General features: G+C 35.4%; 1 protein-coding gene across 6 annotated transcripts in view; it reads left to right on the top strand.

Annotated features, from left to right (window-relative positions):
• TTC21B (tetratricopeptide repeat domain 21B) overlaps positions 1 to 22,277 on the top strand; it is a 42,096-nt gene that overhangs the window by 876 nt on the left and 18,943 nt on the right. For 3 of the 6 annotated variants that reach the window (XM_074829005.1, XM_074829007.1, XM_074829004.1), the window contains exons 3-18: positions 700 to 810; positions 3,072 to 3,238; positions 5,508 to 5,630; positions 7,083 to 7,240; positions 7,637 to 7,721; positions 9,257 to 9,355; positions 9,952 to 10,144; positions 11,180 to 11,277; positions 11,754 to 11,954; positions 13,600 to 13,729; positions 14,174 to 14,331; positions 15,653 to 15,877; positions 16,671 to 16,909; positions 17,220 to 17,292; positions 18,310 to 18,420; positions 21,466 to 21,604. In XM_074829005.1, the coding sequence (XP_074685106.1) occupies positions 700 to 810; positions 3,072 to 3,238; positions 5,508 to 5,630; positions 7,083 to 7,240; positions 7,637 to 7,721; positions 9,257 to 9,355; positions 9,952 to 10,144; positions 11,180 to 11,277; positions 11,754 to 11,954; positions 13,600 to 13,729; positions 14,174 to 14,331; positions 15,653 to 15,877; positions 16,671 to 16,909; positions 17,220 to 17,292; positions 18,310 to 18,420; positions 21,466 to 21,604 (2,310 nt within the window). Of the gene's footprint in view, positions 1 to 699; positions 811 to 3,071; positions 3,239 to 5,507; positions 5,631 to 7,082; positions 7,241 to 7,636; positions 7,722 to 9,256; positions 9,356 to 9,951; positions 10,145 to 11,179; positions 11,278 to 11,753; positions 11,955 to 13,599; positions 13,730 to 14,173; positions 14,332 to 15,652; positions 15,878 to 16,670; positions 16,910 to 17,219; positions 17,293 to 18,309; positions 18,421 to 21,465; positions 21,605 to 22,277 lie in introns of those variants that run through there. The other 3 variants (XM_074829006.1, XM_074829008.1, XM_074829009.1) reach the window with 3 other exon arrangements.

The following is a 22,277-nucleotide window of genomic DNA, read 5'->3' as shown; positions in this document are numbered from 1 at the left end:
TCTCTTCCCTTCAGTGCAGTGGTATCTAACCTTGTATCCATCTGCCTCAGAGAAGCTGACAGCTAATACCTATTGGGAGGATCTTTGTGCACATTAAACTGTTTTGAGAAGTTTATTTAGCTAAATCTATATTTCAAGGATGTTACAGAATACTAACAAGTAACCCAAAGTGGGGGAGGGCTGTGACATGGGGGCTGGTAAGGATACAGAAGATTTGGAGGTGGTGTATCTGTTCCCAAACTCCCTGACTGGTTTTGTTTTACAATCATACGTTACTATTTATAATCATACATTCCTATTTTTCAAGATACTGTCTTTTCTATTAATGTTCAAAAGATTCATACAAAAGAGGCAAAAATCCTGGCTATATAAAGAAACAGGACCAAAAAGAGCTGCTTAATGCCCTGTATAAAGGAAATAATAAAGATTTTCATCTTTATGGCAGTTGACAGAACTAGCCCATAACTCCTTTCAAGTTCTCTGCATTGAGATGCTCTTTTCTTTGTGTCTGTTTGAAAAAATTGAAATTCACAAATAAGTGAAAATGGATGTGTGACTAATGAAAGAAGATAGGAAGAAAGTGTTATCAAAAACACAGAAGAAGAATTAGAAGTAAAAACTTAAGTTAGATTGATGTTTGATGCTGATATTATCTGTCTTGAAAAATGTTATAGCCTATTCTGCACTTGTTTTCACTAGGTGACGTCCAAGAGGGTATTCGACAGTTGGAGTCTATTAAAAACAAACAGGAGGTGTCACTTTGTACAATGATGGCTCTGATTTATGCCCATAAAAAGAGCCCTCATCCAGGTACGCTCGTTAAGACAATATTGCTTCATGTTTTAAACAGCTGTGTGTGGAGATTGGAGAGCTGTAGACTAATGCTGCCTAATTTAAAAAGGTATATTGCAGATTTACGTTTGACATAGTATCTTGTACTGAATTGAGTGACAGTTATCATAATTATAAACAAAAATACCAAAACACCAGAGTGAAGAGTAAGACTGAATATTAAAATAAAACACTAAAAAAAATAAGTCTGACTTATCTACTGCAGTGAAAAATCTTCTATGGAAAAAATTGAATCAAGCTTCTCATGATTATTTTTTACTCTTGTCTGATGTTGGTACTTTTGAGGAGAACTGCAATTTAAGTAGTCATTAACGCCACGCCATTTCTGTCTTTTGAGTTACCCTGATGTGGCTTCAGCCCAGAGGGCAGCTGAGCATCACACAGCTGCTCGCCCACTCCTTCCCCCTCAGGAATGGGAAGAAGAAATTAAAAGGCTCAGGAATCCAGATAAGGACAGAGAGGGATGATTCAGCCATTATGGTCAGGGGCAAAAGATAGACTTGTTAGGGGAAGAAAAAAGAACATCAATTTAATTCCAACACTACCACCACTTAACAAACAGAGTAGGACAGTGAGAAGTGTAACCATGTCTTTAAAACACCTTCCCCCCACCCATCCCTTCTTCCTGGGCTCAGCTGTGTTCCTGATTTCTCTACCTCCTCCTGCCCCAGCAGTGCAGGAGAGCAGGAGATGGGCGTTGCAGTCAGTTCATCACATGTTGTTTTTACCACTCCTTCCTCTTCAGAAGGAGGACTCCTCACACTCCTCCTCTGCTCCAGTTGGGGTCCCTTTCATGGGAGACCTCCATGAACTTTCTCTAGCATGAGTCCTTCCCACAGGCTGCAGCTCTTCCCAAGCTGCTCCAGCATGGATCCCTCCCACATGTTGCAGTCTTCTCAGTGACACAACAGCGTGGGCTTCCCTCAGAGTCCTGGCCTTCTTTGGGAGCAGCTGCCTGTTCCAGTGTGGGGTCCTCCACAGGCTGCAGGTGGGCGTCTGCTCCACCAGTGACCTCCATGGGCTGCAGGGGCACAGCCTCCCCTCTCACCATGGGCTGCAGGGGGGTCTCTGCTCCGCTGAACCTCCCCTCCTCCTTTCTTCCACTGACCTTGGTGGTTGCAGAGGTGTCTCCCTCACAACTCTCCCTCCTCCTCTCAGGTTCCCCTTAAATATGTTATCACAGAGACATGGCCACCATCGCTAATTGGCTCGGCCTTGTCCAGAGGCAGGTCTGACTTGGAGCCGAGGGAGCTTTGAGAGGCTTCTCACATGGGCTGCTGCTGTAGCCCCCTCTCCGCTACCAACCCCCCCCCCCCCACCAAACACACACAAACCCAACACACAAATGGAGATCTTATATATGGAGAAAAGAATTTTCTGAATGTTGGTATTCCTTACCCCAATGTACAAGTGGGTTGTTTTGCTAAGCATTTTATTCCCCAAACCAGTTTGTTTATCAGGTAAACTTGACTTGTCATCAAATTATTGCCCTGGTATATTCCCGACTGTGCAGATTTATAACTGTTACTGACAATTTTGTTAAGCAGTATGACGTGAAACAACTCTAAGGACATCACTTGCTTGAGTCCCTGAAGATTAATACTGTAAGGCAGCAAAATTATGCATTTGAAGACTTTCTGAGAAAGTCATCGAAGTAAGAGTCAGACATTTGATTTTAATGGCTCCTAAAAAAAGACCAGAAATGAATGTGGGCAAAAGAGAATATTTGACAGTAAGTCCCACACACCAAATTAGATTTCTGTGTGTGATTAACCTGATGAGAGCAACTAGCAATAACAATGAGGATGTAACACTAAAGCTAATTTTCTTAAACACATCACATATTTCCCAGGGATTCCAGAACTAAATCATCTTGTGTTTGGCATTTTAGGGCTGTTCTACAGTTAACTGTTTACTTATTTGGCAGACAGTCATATAAATACGAACATTATTGTCAAGTTTCCATTTATCTGGCAGAAGTCTCAGCTACAGATCTCAGGTTTAACAAATAGTGGGGTTCTTGCACAAATGACCATGTTGATGGGTCTTCTTTTATGTCTGTAACTGATTAATAATTTTAATTGGGAGGGATTGCCTGTGTGTTTATCAATATATAATACAGAAAACCATGTTTGCTTTGGACACCCTTGGTTTATGTGGTGCTCTTTTGTAATATTTTGAGATACTATCAACAAAAACTTTGAACAAAACCGTTTCAGATCGAGATGCTATTCTAGATTTGGATGCAAAAATGAAGGAGCAACGTAAAACAGCAGGACAGCAAGCTCTGTACTTTGCTGGCTTATTTTTGTGGCATCTTGGTCGTGAGGACAAAGCCCGTGAATATGTTGATAGAATGATCAAAGTTTCTGGTGGTGGTAAAGAGGTAACTTCTTTTTTTTTTGTATGTAAAATAGTAATGGGACCATGTATACTGTGAAGCTAGGCTTATTGCATCAATGCTATTTGGAGGTTCCCTCTAGCTGATTTGTATTCTAATACTTTCTTAATGTCACAAATTCATTACAGGGATGAGTAGAATTCCCATAATGAATTTTTTGTCTGCTAAGTATTCATTTTCACTTAATAAATGAGAGTTCTGCATTGACCAATGGAAATAATAGCCAGTTATACCGATTTTGCTACTTGATACTGAGCATCATAACCTAGCAAAAAGCTAAGCGTGATAGTCTCACTAGAGGGAGACATCTGTTTTGAATCTGAAGACTCAATACCCAGAGGATTGGGGATTTAAATTTTCAGCAGTTGTTAAAGGCAAAATTTGCCTAGGGTTTTACTGAATGTAATTTATTTTAAATTCTTTGTAAATGTTGTATGTGGCAGTGTCTTCTGCATTTATATACAGACATCAAAATTCACTAGAATCTTTAATCTTTAAAGAGTTTGTGAAAACTTACCATGTTGGGTTTTTTTTCCAAAGGAGGTATCAGCTTCAATTCAAGGAGAGAAAAAACAAACATTTTTTTTGTAGTTGGATGTCTTCAAGGCAGAGCTGTTAAAATTGAATACATAATTGTTCTCTTATGACACTAGTATTAAACACAAATGATGTTTCTGAATTGTTCCTCTGTGCTTCAGTACATTGCTCAATTTGTAATCTACAGTTTTATGGTTTATGTGATATTATGTGAGTTAGAAATCAGCAACTATTCTAAACATTAATTTCTGAAGTTATATTATGAATTTAAGTAATGCCTTAGATCATGAACTATCACTGATTATTCATTAAAATTGGTAGCAATTTTTAATTACTGGCTAGTTTTTACTAATGAAGAAATAATTAAGGACATCACAAAGCTTTAACACATTAATTTCTAAAAAGACTAAGGATACGCCATTTTGGTAAAACAGCAGTATTTATGACTTCGTTTGTTGAAACCGTAGTAGCTGGGTTTTGTTTGCTTGGTTTTGGTTTTAAGAGACCTTATTTGGGAGTGTTGCTTAGTAGAAAATATTTCCAGCTGAAGTATTTAATGGATTTCAAATAACTAATTTATTTTTTTTTTTACAGAGGGACAGGCACGTACATAAAAATGTACATTAGCATTTAGATATATAGAAAACAAATAGTTTGTCTTTTTTCTAAATTCACTTTTGCTTAGCCCCTTTCCTAGTTGGACAATACAAAGTTATGTGTGCTTCAGATTTTTTGGGAGGTGGTTGGGGTGCTTGAACTTAGTGAAATATGATTTTCTTAATACATACAGTTCATTTTGATAAGATACTTTATGTACTCCTTATATAGAGGTAAAATACCTCCCTTTTTTTACATGCTTGTATATGAATTTCAGCCAGTTTCTGTTGTTTAACAAAATCATGACCTTGATTGCTAGCAATTACAAAATATGGCTCTTCTACTAAGCTTTGAATTTTAAATACATGACTCACTTCCTTAATTTTATGTTACAAAAGAGCTAGTGATATTTTATAGTTTAAATTTTTGTTTTGATGACAATTATAGTTTGGTTAAATAATCCAGCACTTCAGAATAGATTTTTATTTACTTAAGCTATAATTAAATGTCTGGAACACATACGAGAAATAAAATTCATTAATTACAGGTAATCATTCCTTTAATGGAAGGACACATTTTAACTGTTAAAAGTTCTAAGTGCTATTTTTTTTTTTTTTTTATAATAATGTTGGGGATTTGAGAAATGTCAGGTCTTGCACACAGGTTTTTCTTTTTGATCAGACACTAGAAGAAAAAGCAGGTTTCTCTCTTTTTTCAGCACACCGTATGTTTCTCAGTGTCTCATACAAACAGGATCTTAAGAAAACATTCTGCAGAAATGTTTGCGGAAAATATTCTTACGTCTTACGTGATCACTTCTGCGAGGTTTTGTTCTGTCTGTTGAGCATGTTAGATTAGTTCAGTGCCATTGTGGTTTGTTTTTTTTTTTTTTAATCCTGTAAGTAAAGATACTATTTGATTAATTTAATGCTGGAATGAATTACTGATATTTTAGGTTATGCTGTAGACTGGTTATCATTTTAAATATATATTTTAAATAGTTAACAATAGATACTTTAAGACCTATTTTATTTTTAGGTTATTTCTACTTATTACTGTATCTAGTATACTTTTTTTACTACTTAGTAAAGAATTACAATTTATATTGTATTGTTTATAGGGATTGATTTTGAAAGCATGGCTCGATGTCACCTGTGGGAAAGAAACTCACATTAAAAAAGCCGTGAAATACTTCGACGAAGCACTGCAGGAAGGCAATGATGTTTTTGCTCTGCTTGGTAAAGTAAGTTTACTTCATGATTTTAATGCTTCCTAAATGTCATATCAGTCTTGTAGAGTGATTAGAGAGGTGCTGAGAAGAGTTTTCTGTAAGTCAGTTTGTTCAAGGAGTAGAAATATAGCTCAGTCATACTCTTTTTGTTCAGAGGAACATGATGAGCTTAAAGTGTGTTAAAATGATGCACTTTTTTCTTTTTTTTTTTTTCTTTCAAGAAAATTATCTACCAGATGATACTTCAGGGTCCATTAGACACCAGTGTAAAAAAGAAAGGTATAGATTAAATGGAGTCAGTCTAAATCTATATCGAGATTATAATTTTACTATGTACATAAGAAAAAACATTTTTATTCACATATTTATATGTAAGAAATGAGGTTTCAAGTTGCCTGAAAATTTAAAAGTATGTGTGATCTTTTCCTTTTTGCACGGGACATCTATCCACATTACAGAATTGCTATGTGCCATGGCAAAAAGTAGTAGTTAAATACTGTAGTGTGATCATCTATGAACGTTGTTAACACTCGTTTTTAATCATCATTAGTCTGTTTCAAGTGTTTGTTTTGATTATATTTCATTAAGGGAGAGGCATGAATTGTTTACACATTTTTGTGTTTCAGAGTATACCACTTGTTTATATCACAGACATTGTTACTCATTATTATAATGTTTGTTTCAAATTCTAAAGCGAAATGCGGAAAAAAAATTGTTCAATGAAAATATGAAGACTAAAATTCAGGAGAGTGTGCACAATCATATTTGGTTAGGCATGTGTGCTTGGCTGTATGTGGACTCTTGAGTTCAATTACCAGTATATCTCAAAATCAGTTACTGCAATTAGATTTTAGACAGGCAGCTATCTTGCTACAGCTTAAGAAATTAACTCTCAGAACCTACTATATTTGCACCATATGTATCTCAAAAATATGAAATAAAATGGCATGCACACAGTCACTTGGAATATGGTAAGTAAATTTTGAGCATCAAAGGAAAATAGATGGCAACGACATCAGTGACAACTGGCAACAGTAACAGTGACCTACTGAGGTGTGGGTTTTTAGATGGTACATACCTCAGGGCTTGAAGAAATGTTTAATCTGTGAGTTGTGTTCAGTATCCTAAAATTGTGAGATGCTTTATACAAAGTTATTTGAAACCTAATAAGACAATTTAACTTCTCAGCTACATCTCTTTTTCTTGATTGGAACTAGTAACTTGCAAATGCTGCAATTACCTTTGTTATAGAGTGCTTACCACACACCAGGCTTTTCACATCATCTTTTGCTATTTGATTGTTGCAGTTCTCTAGTTGTGGTTGATGCTGAAGTAAAACTATTACTTAAAGAAAGATTTTTCCTCACTAACTCTTTTCCCCGGTTTCTGGAGGAAAGAACTTCTGAATTTTCTCACCTGTATGAATGTACAGACTTTTGATGTGACTTCTCTTCCTTCCATTAGGCACAGTATTTTGAGGTCCGACAGAATTATTCAGGAGCTTTGGAAACTGTGAACCAGATAATTGCAAACTTTCCAAACTTCATTCCTGCTTTCATAAAGAAAATGAAGCTACAACTAGCCTTGCAGGACTGGGAGCAGGCAGTTGAAACGGCACATAGGTTGAGTATGAAGTAGCACACCACTAATTGTGTTCTTGGTGTATTTACACTGTAAGAACACTTTGAAACAAAAGGAGATAGGTTTCCATTTATTTGTAATGAATTTGAATTTGTTTAATCAGTTGTTTTAAAAAAATAAATTTAAACTAAATTAAGTTTTATTAGAACCCAGCCTTGCAATTCTGTGAGGATACTATATCAATATATGAATTCATTTGGATAGGAGAGGACCTTTTTTGAGATAGGCATGAAGTAACAAAGCTGTGCTTTCAGTTGAGAGCTAACTTAAAGTGACTGTGCAATACAAGTTATTTTATTCCCCTTTTATGATAAAACAGGTGATTGAGCAAAGGTTTTGTTTTGGTTTCTTTACATTCATGTTTTGTTTGGCTTTAGACTATTGCAGAAAGATGCCCTCAATTTAGAAGCCATAAGAATGGAGGCCCTGCATTATCTGTGTAGGGAAGGAAAGATATCTGAGGTGAGTCTTTTTATTAGCAGACTGTGCATAATACAGCCTTTGTAGGGACTAGATGCCACATTCACTATCTTCTTTATGTCTTCTTCTCATATACTTTGTCTGGTCCTGTGCTATACTACTTACCTTCAGGAAGAGGTATATTCACCTATTCTGACTCAAATGGCTGTTCTAGCTTATTGTTGGGGTGTTTTCTGGATGCCAAGGGAAACATAATTTTTTACCTCCATCTTTCCAGAGAACAGGAATCAAGCCAAACAGAGGTCTCCTCTGGACAGTTAATTGAATCATGTTGATTTGAATCATCAAAACAATCTTTTATTATTTAAATGCACTTCTGGTAAATGCAAAGTTATTGTAAGCTTTCCATTAATTTTAAGTATTTTATTAATTGAAATAAGGGAAATAATGAGGTCTTGTAGTGATAAATTTTTGGAAGGGGGTCATAGTCACTTAACAACAGTCTGTGATATTAGGTTGTATAATATGTGCTTTGTTCACCCTTTTTTGACTATTACTGGGGTTTGTTTAGCTTTAAGAATTCTCTTTAACCTTTCCTTCTACTCCCAAGATCCTTTTCTGCACAGGGATATATGCATGCATTTTGTACATATGATGCTTGTGCCATTTTTCAGGAAATTTTAAAATACATTATCTGAATTGTTACAAAAAATCATTAAATATTTTAAAATATATTTTTCTCATTATGCAAACATGCTGCTATAATTTAAGTAGAGATTTAGCAAAAAATGTAAACCATTTTCAGTGTTTTGTAGGTTTTTTTCAGGTTCTAGAGAAAAACGTTGTTTAACACATTTTTAGTTATTGCAAAGAACTCTTTAGTCATTTGTATATTTATAATCAAATTTAAGTCTTACTCATACACAACCATAGGAAATACAGAGAAACAGTAATAGTTGCAGTCTCCAATTCAATAAAGCTGTACATTGCTGGACATGGTAGGGTGTAAACAAAAGATTCTGGGGTAAAATGTCACATGTGACTAAGAATCATGCCTAGGAAAAAAATAAATAACCTGATGAGATTTAAATATGATTCAGGTGTGTACTTCTAAAATCATATTAAAAAACACCTATGTACCTTATCATTGTAACCCAAGAAGTTAGTCTAAAGTACCTTAGGTGGTTTGAGAAAGTGTGATGTTAAAAGTCTGAACATCTGGAAGTGCTTTCATTTTGAGCATGTGTGTCTGTATCACACTGAAGCCCAAACAAGATTCACAGATCAGTTTCCTCAGACTATCTTGCTTTATGGGACTCTTCCTGTATGTCAGATTCAGCTCAAGTCTTTAACCCTTTCTAGAGCATGTATAGAGGACACAGGATCTACTTTATTGTCGCTTTACTATTACCGAGTATTTTTCTAGGAATTCCAAAATAAATCTTAACTCCTAGCCCTGAAAAGTTCTGAGTTTAAATTTCAAGATATTATTGCATAGTAAAACATGTGACTAGCTTTTAGTGAAAACTGTTCAATTGTCCTAATCTGTTAATTTTTTCTATGACGTATTCTCCAAGGCTTCAGTAAGACTGGGAGACCTAATAAAAGCACTGGACAGGTTAGAACCACGTAATTCACAGCTCTTCTGCAAAATGGCTTTAGCTTTCAGTAGAACAGTGAGTATGCTTTTTTCTTAAGCAGCATACAACTATCTATATATCCTGGTTTTTTTTGTTTTCTGGTAGACAGATGTTCAATGACTACTAAAAAGTAGAAGAATGTAGACAATTGGAATAGATTACATTGTGTAGCCTTTGGTAACTATGTTTTTGAAGTTTTACATTCAGTATGAATTACAATACTTAAGCCATCTCATTTCAAAAATGTTTTTACTGCTTGCTTTTAAATGAGAAACAGGTTTCCAATGGAAATTACACTCAAAAGTCCACCAACCATATTCTTAATGTAAGAATGTGACAAGGTTAATCACATAGTCTTGAAACTGAAGGTTTCTTTAATCTTTGTATTTATCAGAATCATTTTAAGGAAGCATTCAAAGCAGTATCAACTATTCCTTATTGTATGGTATTGTATATTTATGTTTGACACCAGCACACTTTAATGTCACAAGTTTTGTATAATTACTACAGATTACATTAGTCTTATATGAGATGTTGTTGTCTTAACTGCTACAGCAATATTTGGTGTGTTTTTCTGCGTGAATCTGAAAAATAAGATAAACTTAAGGTTTAAAGATTATTCTTACCATTAGTGTGGCCGGAACCAGCTCATCCTTCAACATACGCTAACCTTAGTTGAAAGAGCATTTGATTTGGCATCCAACAATGCAGAATTTGCTACTGAACTTGGCTACCAAATGATTTTGCAAGGGAAAGTGAAAGAAGCTTTAAAGTGGTACAAGACTGCTATGACACTTGATGAAACAAGTGTTTCTGCACTAACTGGTAAGGTATTACACTTTCTTCTGGTTTTTACTGGTCTTAAGACACAGACAGTGCTTTTTCGATCAAGTTTTCCTTACTACTGCTACTAGGAAATTGTAGAACTATTAGAACAGGAACATTAGACAGTACTACCTGATTGATGTTATGCTGTCTTCCTTGTAGCAACAGTTTCTCCTCAGTGGATATGTATTTTGGTATTCCTTGTGAAAAATGAAACTTTTCTCTTTTAAATTAGAATTCCAGAAGTAATGGTAAGGACAGAGATGTGGCTGTATTTTTATCTTTTTAAAACTTTATTTTATTTCTATAGTGCCTAAGAACTATAGAGAACTCTTAGGCACTACAAAAATAAAAAATTCAAGAGCAGTTGATAGAACAAGCAGTCCATGGCTACATATGTGTCTAAATTAGATTGAAAAACATAATGAAGTCAAAACATCTGATACTTTTGATGTACATGTTATGTTCTTTGAAAAAAAAAAAAAATTACTTTTGATGAAGTTCAATTGCTGTCAAGTAAATGGAGAGTAAATGTGGCATACTTGCTTCACAGATTTTCCCCTGAATTTTTCTCCATGACTAGGCCATTGCCTTCTAACCTAAAACTTCAAACAGTATGAAAACTTTAGAGAGTAGGGGTGGTTTGTGCATGTGGTTGGGGATGTGTGTGGGGTTTTTTAATTTCATTTTGCTTCTTGTACTTGTTCTGAATTTAGAAGCTGAACTTTATGGTGCTTCTACTTAGTCTAGAACCAGTTGAAGATTTACCGTTTTAAACTTTGTAATATAAGGGATGACATCTTTCCATGAAACTGCTCTATAGCATTGCATATATTAATGTATCAATTGTGTATCATCTATCCTATGTGTTTCTAAGTACATAAAGTCTGCATTACCAGAAGTCTTGATCTATTCTTCCTTCTCCTGTCACCACTTTGTGAAGAGGTTGAGGAGACAGAAAGTTAATTCTGGAAAACAGAGCATGTGCCTGACTAGGAAGACAAATCTGCCATAAAATGTTTAAATATGTTACAGGAATTATCCGTTGTCAGCTAATACAAGGGCAGTTAGAAGATGCAGAGCAGCAGTTGGAGTTTCTTAATGAAATTCAACAGTCCATTGGGAAATCTGGGGTAGGAGACATCTTCCTTCATTAAAATGCTTTGATTACAATCTGAATTGTGGTCTACTAGCTGCTTCACGTTCTATATTTCAGTCACTTCAACAGAGCATTCTTCATGGACTACCATTAAATCTAAATTTCAGTTCTTCTTCCTATCAGTCTAAGTTGATGTGTTGCCTGACTGCAACACAAGGCTGTTTGCTTGCAGAACAAAAACATCATTGCCTTCCGGCAGTGCTTTATCTCTGAAAATAAGTTTTAAACATCAGGAACGGAGGGATATTAATTATTCTCAGGATTTTGCGCTCAGAAAAATTTAGAGCTTCTTGCACAAATTAAAGGAATGCATTGATACAGTAACTAAATGTCTTACAGTATACAGAAATACAAAGAAAAAATGGCTAACATAATAATTATGTAATATTGTATGAATAACAGATGAACATATTGGAGTATGGAGAATGTTTGATTTCTTCTTTTCTGCAGGAATTATCTTTCTTGCGTGCAGTCCTAGCTATGAAAAAGCATAAGAGACAAGAAGAAGTTATTGCCTTATTGAATGATGTTCTGGATACTCACTTTTCATCTTTGCATGGTTTTCCTCTTGGTGTGGAATATTTTGAAAAACTAAACCCTGATTTCTTGCTAGAAATCATTAGGGAATATCTTAATTTTTGCCCAGCACAGGTAAGCAGCTGTAGATCACATCTGTATGAAAACGGAAATTATTCTTGGATTTCATTCTGAGATCAGTTAATCATGAAGCAAATATTTAGAAATTTCCCCTCTTAAAATGTGAATTTGTTTGAAGTAAAAGTATGTTTTAAGATATTATACCAGTAGTTAATCAAAATAACTATGAAAATACATCTTTCATGAAGTAAGCTTTTTGTCAGCTCAGGGTATCTTTTCAATACACGTTCTTTCTTCTTTTCAATTTCTTTTGTATGTTGGTAAAAATCAGTGGAATACTACTTTATTATTACTAATTCCAAAGAAGAATCTCACTTTCTTAGATGGCTAATTTTCTGTGACTGAATTTGCTTGTGCTAGTTTTGGCAACAAGAGCATGTAGAACTTAAATTGAAGAGGGACCTGACATATCTAGAGCAGAAGAAACACGTTTAAAGTTTCTTTAAATTTTGTCTTCCTTAAATAAATTATTGTTCTGAAATAGCTGGGAGCCGACTTTTGTTATCCTGTCAATAGCTGATTTCTAATCTAATTAGAGAACATTTCTATAAATATTTGTTTATGTATAGTTTTAAAATCTAACAGGCAGACAAGTAGTTTTCCATTGTTGTGATCTGTCCCACCATCTATAATGAAATGATAATGTTTGAAAGTCATCAGTAACAATGACAATTTCATGTCACAGATGGAGATAAATAAAAAATGTCATTCTATGAGGTAGTGTCTTGTCTGAAGATTTCCCTGGGGTATATTCCAGAAGTACTTACTGTCAATGATGGATTTTTAATTCGGAATGAGAACTGGTTTTGCTGAACTACTGTCTGTAGAACAGTTTGTAAAACTAAAGATAGGCTTTTTCTGAAGTTTCATTATTCCTTTATTGCAAAAAGGAATTTGTGGTATTAGAAAGTGAGTAGTTTAGCCAGGTGGTGGAGGCTTCCAGTTTGATAGTGGATTGCTGCTTCCCCATGGCATGGGTCCTGTGGAAATGTTAGCTGTGAACAGAAAGATCTTTAGGTTGCCTTTTCTGTTTTTATATATAACAATTAACAACTATCTAAAGTAATAGAGGAAAGTGAGCAACGTTTCTGATAATGAGCAACTAAAATGTACATTGTACTAGCAGTTCACATGAAGGTAGCTGTTTTTCAGCTGATACTTTCAGTTTGCTGCTAGCAGTATGGGTATGTTCTGTGGCGTGAAATGTGAGGGTAGGGGGACAGGACCAGAACCTTTTCTTCTCATCCTTCTGGTCATTCATTCCAATTTAAACTCTCTTGAAATTTAGTTCGTGTTACCATTGTGTTGGATGAGTTGCCATAGTAATTCAGAGTATGTTGCCAGATGTTTAGAGACTGACTCTTCAGCTTATGTCAGGTCTGAAGTGTTCTATCATCCCTGAAGTCCATGAGGCTGTCTTGTGTTCCTGCTGATATCATGAAGTTGCCCCCTTAAATTTAAAACATACTTTTATATTTCTTCACATTGACAGCTTACAGCTTTTTGGTCTGAAGAAAATGACAATGCTTTGCTGTTGCTCATTTGAGTTTAAAGTGAAGCTCCAACTTAAAATGAAAATGAAGTTCAAAACGTGTCAACTGGAGTGTTGTTTTTTGTTATTTTTTTTCCCCACTCCTAGCCTGCAAGTCCTGGGCAGTCTCCTTCACCACTTCTCAAGCACTGTGCTTCTGTTCTTGAAACTGTGGTAAAAACCGTGCCTGGTCTTCATCAAGCTGTCTTTTTAATTGCGAAAGTGAAATACTTGTCAGGTAATAGTTATATGAATGTTTAGCTATATAGCTCTTTAGTTTCTTTAATATAAAATGTTAATTTCACACTTTTAAATCATAATGAATATTTTTCTTTCACTGCAGGACACTGCATTACAGCCAAGTGAAGAACATTTGCGCTGTCTTTTTTTTGATTTGTATGAGCATATCTTAATTGTACAGACACATAAATATGGTATTTTTTAATCTGTTGCTTCCAAAAAAGATCACTTATTGAATGATTTACAGATGAAACAATGGGAAAATACCTTTGACCTGGCTTTGATTTCATTTCATAGCCACATAATACTTCATATATGAGTTTACTCACTAAATGCTCATATGTATTAAAAAAAAAATAAATTGGTGAATAATTAATAAATGCTCTATATTTAACCTCTGTATTTCATATCAACTACTTTTTCACTTTTTTTAAATTCCTAGGGGATATTGAAGCAGCCTATAGTAATCTACATTACTGTCTTGAGAGGAATCCTTCTTATGCAGATGCACACTTACTGATGGCCCAGGTGTATTTGGCTCAAAACAATACTAAACTATGTTCTCAATCCTTGGAACTTTGTCTGAGCTACAATTTTGAGGTGAGTTGGACAGAAGAATGAAACCATTTTATTTTGTCAACCATCTGAAGTTACATGTTTTTGTATATAATAATTTTTAAACTGATCTTTTTCTGACTCTTCCACTACAAGTTTACTATCTAAATGTTTATATGAATGTGGTATCTGAATATTTATCTAAGAAATGACCATAAGGACAAAACTAATACCTTATTACAATGTATTGAAATACAAAGGAACTAAAGGGTAGGTTGTTCTCAAATCCTTACATAAATAATAAAAACATTTGTACTTCCAGACTAACCTTGCAACAGTCTTTAAAAGCCAACATAGAAGGACTTGAAAAGTGATCCAGTGTTTTTCTTGACTTTTTGCACAGATGTACTTGCTAATGAAGATGTGCACAAATGCATGAGGGGATCAGAGAGGGGTCTGTAGTTACCTCTTAACAAGTCATGCTGCTTTAAGCACTCTTAACTGTTACAAGAGTAGCCATCTGCTATGCTCTCTTCCATTAATGTCGTATCTTTGTCTATCTTTTCTGTCCCTTCAGAAGCAAATTTGGTAAATTAAGCACAGTATTAGAAAACTCACTGTTTTGCAATGGTCCTCACCAGTTTTATAGCTTGGAGCTAATACATTGCAGTATGGGATTTTTGATTTGTTGACATCAATAGAACTTTATATGTAGGATTAACACCGAGTTGGGAACACTCTATACAGCACTCACTAGGTCTGAGTTATGCTAAGTCTCTTGACAGAGCTTAGCTGAAAAGTGAGAAACCACCATTTCCTTGCAAGCATGCTCCCATCTTGGTTCCATCCTCCAAGTGATGCAAGAAAGCTGAGCATTAATTACCTAGTTAGGAGACACTGAGGCGCTTGCAACTCTACACAGTTACATTTCCCTTATCGACATTTCCTTTTCATGTGATATATGTTTTAAGAAGGTGGCGAAATGGCAGGCAGGACTTGTGCCAAGTAATTATTGTATACTTATTTTATTAATAGCCTGATGAAGTGTGCATACAGCAGTGTGGGAGATTCTCAGAATCCCTCAAGATTCAGTCTAGTTTCAAATAATTCTGTAATGAATGTTTTTCTACCCCAAAGTCTCATGTAATAGTTTTTCTTTTTTTTTAATTAAAAACTTAATTACTAGTTTGCATACTCTTTGCAAGTTCTAATATTTTCATGAGTAAATTATTGAAACTGAAATCTGATATATTTGGAGGAAAGAAGGAACCAAGGTCAATATTTTTAAAAAAAGTCTTTAAAAGGGTTTTTTACTATGCATAAAGTAAAATTTGGAAACTCCTTATCTCATTATGTATTTTTTTAGGTGAGAGAACATCCTGTTTATCACTTAATTAAGGCCCAAACCCAGAAGAAGATGGGGGAATTATCAGAAGCTATTAAGACCTTACAGATGGCAAAGAATTTGCCTGGAATGAGAAAACCTACAGCTTCCTCAAAAACAAAAGGGAAAAAAATTGAAATTGATGCAAGTGATCGTGTGTCTGTCTTCCTAGAGTTAGTAGAAGCTCATCGTTTGAATGGAGAACCGGTAAGATGGCAAACTTATTAAGACGTAATACACCTCAAAACAGTTTCCTCTTCCCATTAACAGAAGTGCCTATCCTCATTAGTTCGGAATAGAAAACCATAATTTCTTTTACCAAGAGGATTTGCTTGGTAAAATTTCCAAGATGTTAATATCTGACTTGACAACTCATACCTTAAATTGTACAGAGAAGAAAAACCTACTTGCAGGTGCTTGATTTTGAGTCTACAAAACCCCTTTAATTTTGAGGAGGAGATACTGTTGATGTTCATTTGCCAGCATCTAGATTCCTATTTTGCTGTCACAATTCTATTAGAAATATATTTGGATCATGCCCTTATCTTTGTGTAGCAGCATTCCTTACTGTCAGCTGTATCTTAATAACCCGTAGAAAACTACAGATGTATAAGAATATAAGAAAAGCCATACGATCATGTAATTGGAAGCAAACTCTGGAGGTCATCTGGCTCAAAGCAGGACTTAGAGCAAGGTGCTAAAGGCATTGCCCAGTTAAATTTTGAGCATCGCCTTGTATATATACGATGCAAATGTTATTTTCTCTATTAAAACTTTTTCTGGTAGTTCATATCACGCAAATTTTATTTACAAAATCAAGAGGAAAAAACCATTTTAAATGTTTTAGCAAAACAAACAGATCCTATGGATTAGGGGTTTTTTGTGGGTTTTTTGGTTGGTTTGTGTAATGCCCCCAGACATTTATTTACTTACGATGTCTTCATTTTTGGTTGCTCAGTAACAGGAAATACATTAATTCTATTGGTTTTATTATTTGCAGCATGAAGCTGCTATAATACTGCAAGATGCCATAAATGAATTTTCTGGAACTCCTGAGGAACTAAGAGTTGTGATTGCAAATGCAGATTTGGCAGTTGCTCAAGGAGATGTTGAACAAGCCTTGACTATGCTCCGAAATATTACACCTGAGCAGCCTTACTTTGTACAAGCTAAAGAAAAAATGGCAGATATTTATCTTCAGTACAGGAAAGATAAGAAGTTATATGCTGGCTGCTATAGGTAAAAGTTTGTGGTGTGTGTGTATGTCTTCGTAGATGTTTAATGGTAGCATGGTGAGCTCATTTTTTCCCTTTCTACTACAATAAGTCAGAAATGTTTAGTGATATAATGAGTTCATTTGAGTAAGTGTTGTAACATTTAAAACAGTAATTGGAAGTCCTATTTTGGAAATATATCTCAGATATTTTGTTTTATTTTCAGAAATAAAAACTAAAATGTGCAGAGGGTAAAAGTGTTGTGCCCTATTTGTTGTTTAGATACCTATATTGACATGTTAAATATTGAGCAAGGTTCTGTCTTCTGTTTCCAGAGACCTAGTAGAAAAACTGCCAAGTGCTCATACTTTTCTTCTTCTTGGTGATGCATACATGAATATTCAAGAGGTAAGTGCTTGCTAGAGATGAATAGAATGATTGAGTCATTTGTTGACATTGGCAAGTTGAGACAATGTAGCATGCTGGCTCTTATTGATTGGTAGTTGGCAAACAGAAACTGCTTTAGGATGTAAGAAAACATAATTACTGGGTACGAATGTAACTGTTCTAAGTTCAAAGAAAAAGATGTTGAAAATGCATTTCTTCCAATAACTGGGTGAAAGTCAAGGAGGGAGTTTTATCTAGAACATTGACTCATGAGACTAACAAAATCTAAAGTGAGAGCTAAATTAAATTCAGAAAGAAGTTGAAGACGTTTAGAAGAGTTTTGAAGCTTAGAATAATTCTAGGTAACTTAGTTGTCATATTGAAAGTTTTACTTAAAAATCTTAAATTATTGAATCCCTATACATTTTTTACATCCTTTGATTTCTTGATGAACTGGAAATGTTATTCAGTGTTTGTAGAAGACAGTGCAGTCAAGTGGACATAGGAATTTGAAGGATACACATTTAAATTCATATTTTGAAAGGGTTAGGACATACAGCTAATAGTTTAGATTGTTAGTTTGGGGATCTCTACGTGATTAATGGTTGTTTACTTATTAATGTTTATGTGTAGTTTTCCCTTTAGTAAAGAATGATAAAGCCAGAGGGAATTTGTTTAGATCTGCTATAACATGGCTAGAGGAGAGAAATGGATGGTTGTCCAACACAGTAATAAATTTGCATAAGTTTGTTAACTAGTGAAAATAGTAGTAGAGAAATTTCAGTGGAAAAAGAATCACATTAATTCAAACTCTTTGCCAAGTTCTCTCCCCGTTCTTGATTAGCATGGAAATGTAAATTTACATGGGCTTTACACTTCCTGTAATGTCATAGTGACCATTCTTCTCTCAGATGTATTGTAGCTTATGAACCAGTAGTACTTGCCAGTCATTCCTGGAGATGTTACCAGATTTAGTTTTCTTCATACACCTTTTATCTTAATTCTTGACTTCTGTGTTTTTATCTTCTATTGTTGAAGCCCGATGAAGCCATAGAAGTCTACGAGCAGGCCTTGAAGAAAAATCCAAAAGATCCAGCTTTAGCAAGTAAAATTGGAAAAGCCTTAATCAAAACACATAACTATTCAAAGGTATTCTATAAGTACTGTATTAGGCTAATTAATATTGTGTCCATTATTGTCAACATGTGGGCTTTGCCTAATTTTGTTTTCAGGCTGGGTAGAAGCATTCCACTTTAAAGCGCTAAACAGACTTTTTATCCTGAAAGTAAGTTTGTAGATCCCCTTCAAAATGTCTGGTCAGTCAGCTATGTGGCTCTTGCACAGGACAGGGAAGCGAAGAAAGTATTTTGGGACAGCCTGGAAAGGAAGCAAGCAGGGCTGTAGTGCTGGGGAAATGGTGTGATTTTACCCTTAGTGCTTACATTCAGGAATCTTGAACTTGGGTCTTTTATGTTTTGTTTACATCTCACAGAGCCTTTTATTACAATATTCTTAAATAGTCTCCACGTTGCCAAAAAGACTTAACTGTTTTGTGCTTACAGTACTCTCACGCATATGTGCTGTGAAGGAAGCTGAGAGTTTCTTATTTCTTTTTTGGAAGAAACCAACATCCTCCCAAGTTGGCATGTACATTCTATACAAGAGGCTTTGACATGGATTGATAGACAAGTTGCAGAGGAATCAGTGCCAACTTCCTAATTTTCAATATCTGTTCTTTTTTCTAGTCACTTGTATTGAAATAACAAACAATAAATGGGTACAGAAAGAGTCTGGGAGACCAAGTAAGAGAAATGGCTCTGTGTTTTCTATCAGCAGCACCTCTTCCATAAATGCTTAGTACTATCTTCCTCTGTACTTACGGAAGTTATTTCAAATAATGGTGTCTCTATATTTTGGACCTGGCAGAAGTTAGGAGGAGGGCCACAAAGATGATCAGGGGGCTGGAGCACCTCCCCTGTGAGGACAGGCTGAGAGAGTTGGGGTTGTTCAGCCTGGAGAAGAGAAGGCTCCAGGGAGACCTTATAGTGACCTTCCAGTACTTAAAGGGGGCTACAGGAAAGATGGGGAGGGACTCTTTATCAGCGGGTGTAGGGATAGAACGAAGGGTAATGGTTTTAAACTGAAAAAGGGAATATTTAGATGAGATATAAGGAAGAAATTCTTTACTGTGAGGGTGGAGAGACACTGGAACTGGTTGCCCAGAGAAGCTGTGGCTGCCCCCTCCCTGGCAGTGTTCCAGGCCAGGTTGGACAGGGCTTTGAGCAACCTGGTCTAGTGGAAGGTGTCCCTGCCCATGGCAGGGGGATTGGAACTAGATGATTTTTAAGGCCCTTGCCAGCCCGAACGAGGCTATGATTCCACGAAATCTATTTTCTGCATTGGATTCAGGACAGGACTGTTCTCTCCCATCATCACTTCTTGTCAGGTTTAATACTAATTGAAGGTTCCAGTCTGAGTTTGTGTATTACCAACTCAGATTAAGTGACACCTGCACATTCAAGCAATGCACTATGCCATCTTACCTGTTTAAAGTTGCATGTTTATTACCATTGTGCCAGCAGGTTGACTAAGAAGAAACATGGTGTTAGCCCCATGGAGTAACCCCAAAACTTCTCTACCTTCTGGCACTGTCTATTTAATAGATTTTTTTTCAGGAGAATTAATAACCAAGCAAGTTACCAAGCAGTGACTGGGGAGTTCTGTTGCATAGAAATCCTTCTACAGATTTCATTCTTACCATGTTGAATGTGAAATATTCAGTGTGTTGTTCCAGGGAATATACAGTTTTTGTATTTGTGATGTATGAGCAGGTTCTTGCATTTGTGCAATGTGATTGGTCAACTGCACTTACACTGTTTTCAGGTTGGGTAGAAGGAAGCCTTTCACTTTAAAGCACTAAACAGTCTTTTTATCTTGAAAGAAGTTTGTAGATAGATCCCCTTCAAAATATCTGGCCAAAGGCACAGTTACATTCTGGTGGATACAAATCTGGTGAATTGTAGTTCTGGTGACTTGCAGTTTATGTGGTTTTGGGCCTGCACTCAAACCCATGTTTAATTACTTCTCCATTGACCCAGTTTTACTACATCTCCTAGCCTTAAGATTGGCTAGGACAGTAGTAATGGAGGCTTTAACTTATTGTAGGAAAAACAGAAGAAAATGTTTGGGGAAAACTTGAAGGAGCAAATGATTTTATTTGGGCAACCTCAAACTACTGGAGGGTGTGCCCAAATTGTGTTTTGTGTTAGAATTTTCACTTGCTTCTGTTAAGTCAGCATTACAAGCAGCTCAGTATATGATTCCTATATTGCTCCATGATACTTCAAACATTTTTAGTGTATGTGTAATAATCTAATGTACTCTGAGGGTTCCTCGAGTAGTTACAGAAAAACTTGTAATCTATATGGTGATGGGTGTTTTATGGACTTTGATTTTTTTATTTTGCGACTTCACCTATATTATGCTTAGAATGCTTAAGCCTAAATAGGTAACCTGCCTGATATGTGCATTATTAAGCATGTTAAAACATGTTCTGTTTTAAAACAATGAAAGTTAATAAAATATTTCAAATTCATAGTTTATTGATCCATAACATTGCTTTTTTTTGTGAGTAAATATTTGACTCTTTTAATTGATATGATTGTCAGTTTTTATGTTTAAAAATGCAAAGTGAGAAGACTCCTTTCTATTAGATTATGCTTAGTTGGTATTTTTAAACTTTTCATTACTACTTTTATCTTCAAGTTTTGCAGGTAGACTTTGGGAAAATATTTGTCCTTTGTATACAGTAAACCAGAACTTTATAACTCCAGTCTGAATGGAATTATCGAACTTCAGCAGCTAATGAAAACGTAGCTTAATTGGCAGCAATCCTGTCAAAGATAGAAAGTGATAATGTGGTTAGGCTATGTAAATGCATGTTTCTCAAAATGTGGGCTCTAGTTATTCTATTTATCTTTAATTTGACATTACATGTTTGGAAGCCTGAACTTGCAACTAAATAGCATCTCTTTTAATACAGTATTTACTAGAAATCACTTTTCTACATCTCTACAAGAGAACTGAAGAAAGAGAAAACTCTAAGCAGCATGTAATTAAATATCTGAGTAGCAAGGTTGTTGCCTTTAAGATTTGTCTTTAAATAATAATCACACTTTTGTTTCTTCCTTTTAGGCAATCAGTTACTATGAGGCTGCATTGAGAAGCGGTCAACAGAATTTTCTTTGCTATGATTTGGCTGAGCTTTTAATGAAACTGAAGCAGTATGAAAAGGCGGAAAAAGTACTTCAGCAAGCTTTAGACCATGAGCCTGGTAGGAATGTTATTTCTTTACAGCAAGACATACAATTTCTACTGTTTGTGTTTTCTCTGTGACTCTAAGGAATAAACAAGTTCCATATAAACTTCTTCTTTAACTGTAAAACACAGGAAATTATTAAGTGATAAATGAGAAATGCACTCTAAAATGAACTTCACTTGCATTTAAAGGTGCTTTTGCTAGGACTTTTAAACTTGGAACATCTGTGGGTAGATGAAGTCAGTAAATGCAATAGCAGAGCTGCACGTGTGCAAGGTTCTTTCTCTTCTGTGCTAACGCATGTTCTGATTGTGAATTGATTAGGTAGAGATGAGTCATTGCTGCTGTTAGGAATGGTTGTTTAGGTGGTAAATGCTACACAGTATCCTTAGAGCAAAGAGATTGGACTGGTGGAAGATGTCTCTTAGGATCCTGTTTTACATATTAAGAATATGCACTTACAAAGATAAAACTTTTGGATTTTTTCCCTTGTTTTTGTTAAAAGGCAATTAAGAAGTTTTAAGGTGTTCCGTGTGAGATATTGAGCCATGCCCTTAAGGAAGTCTTTTTGCAGTGGTTTAATTGTGTTTGTTGACTTTTGTGTCTATCTGAATACAGAAACAGTTAGTATTATCAAGTCTTATTACTAGTCCCTTCTGTAAGCTTTTCTTCTGTCACTATTTTACTC

Source organism: Strix aluco, chromosome 6, assembly GCF_031877795.1.
Source record: "Strix aluco isolate bStrAlu1 chromosome 6, bStrAlu1.hap1, whole genome shotgun sequence".
Lineage (NCBI taxonomy): Eukaryota > Metazoa > Chordata > Aves > Strigiformes > Strigidae > Strix > Strix aluco.
The sequence above is the reverse complement of the archived record's forward strand: the minus strand, read 5'-3'. Positions and strand labels throughout refer to the sequence as shown.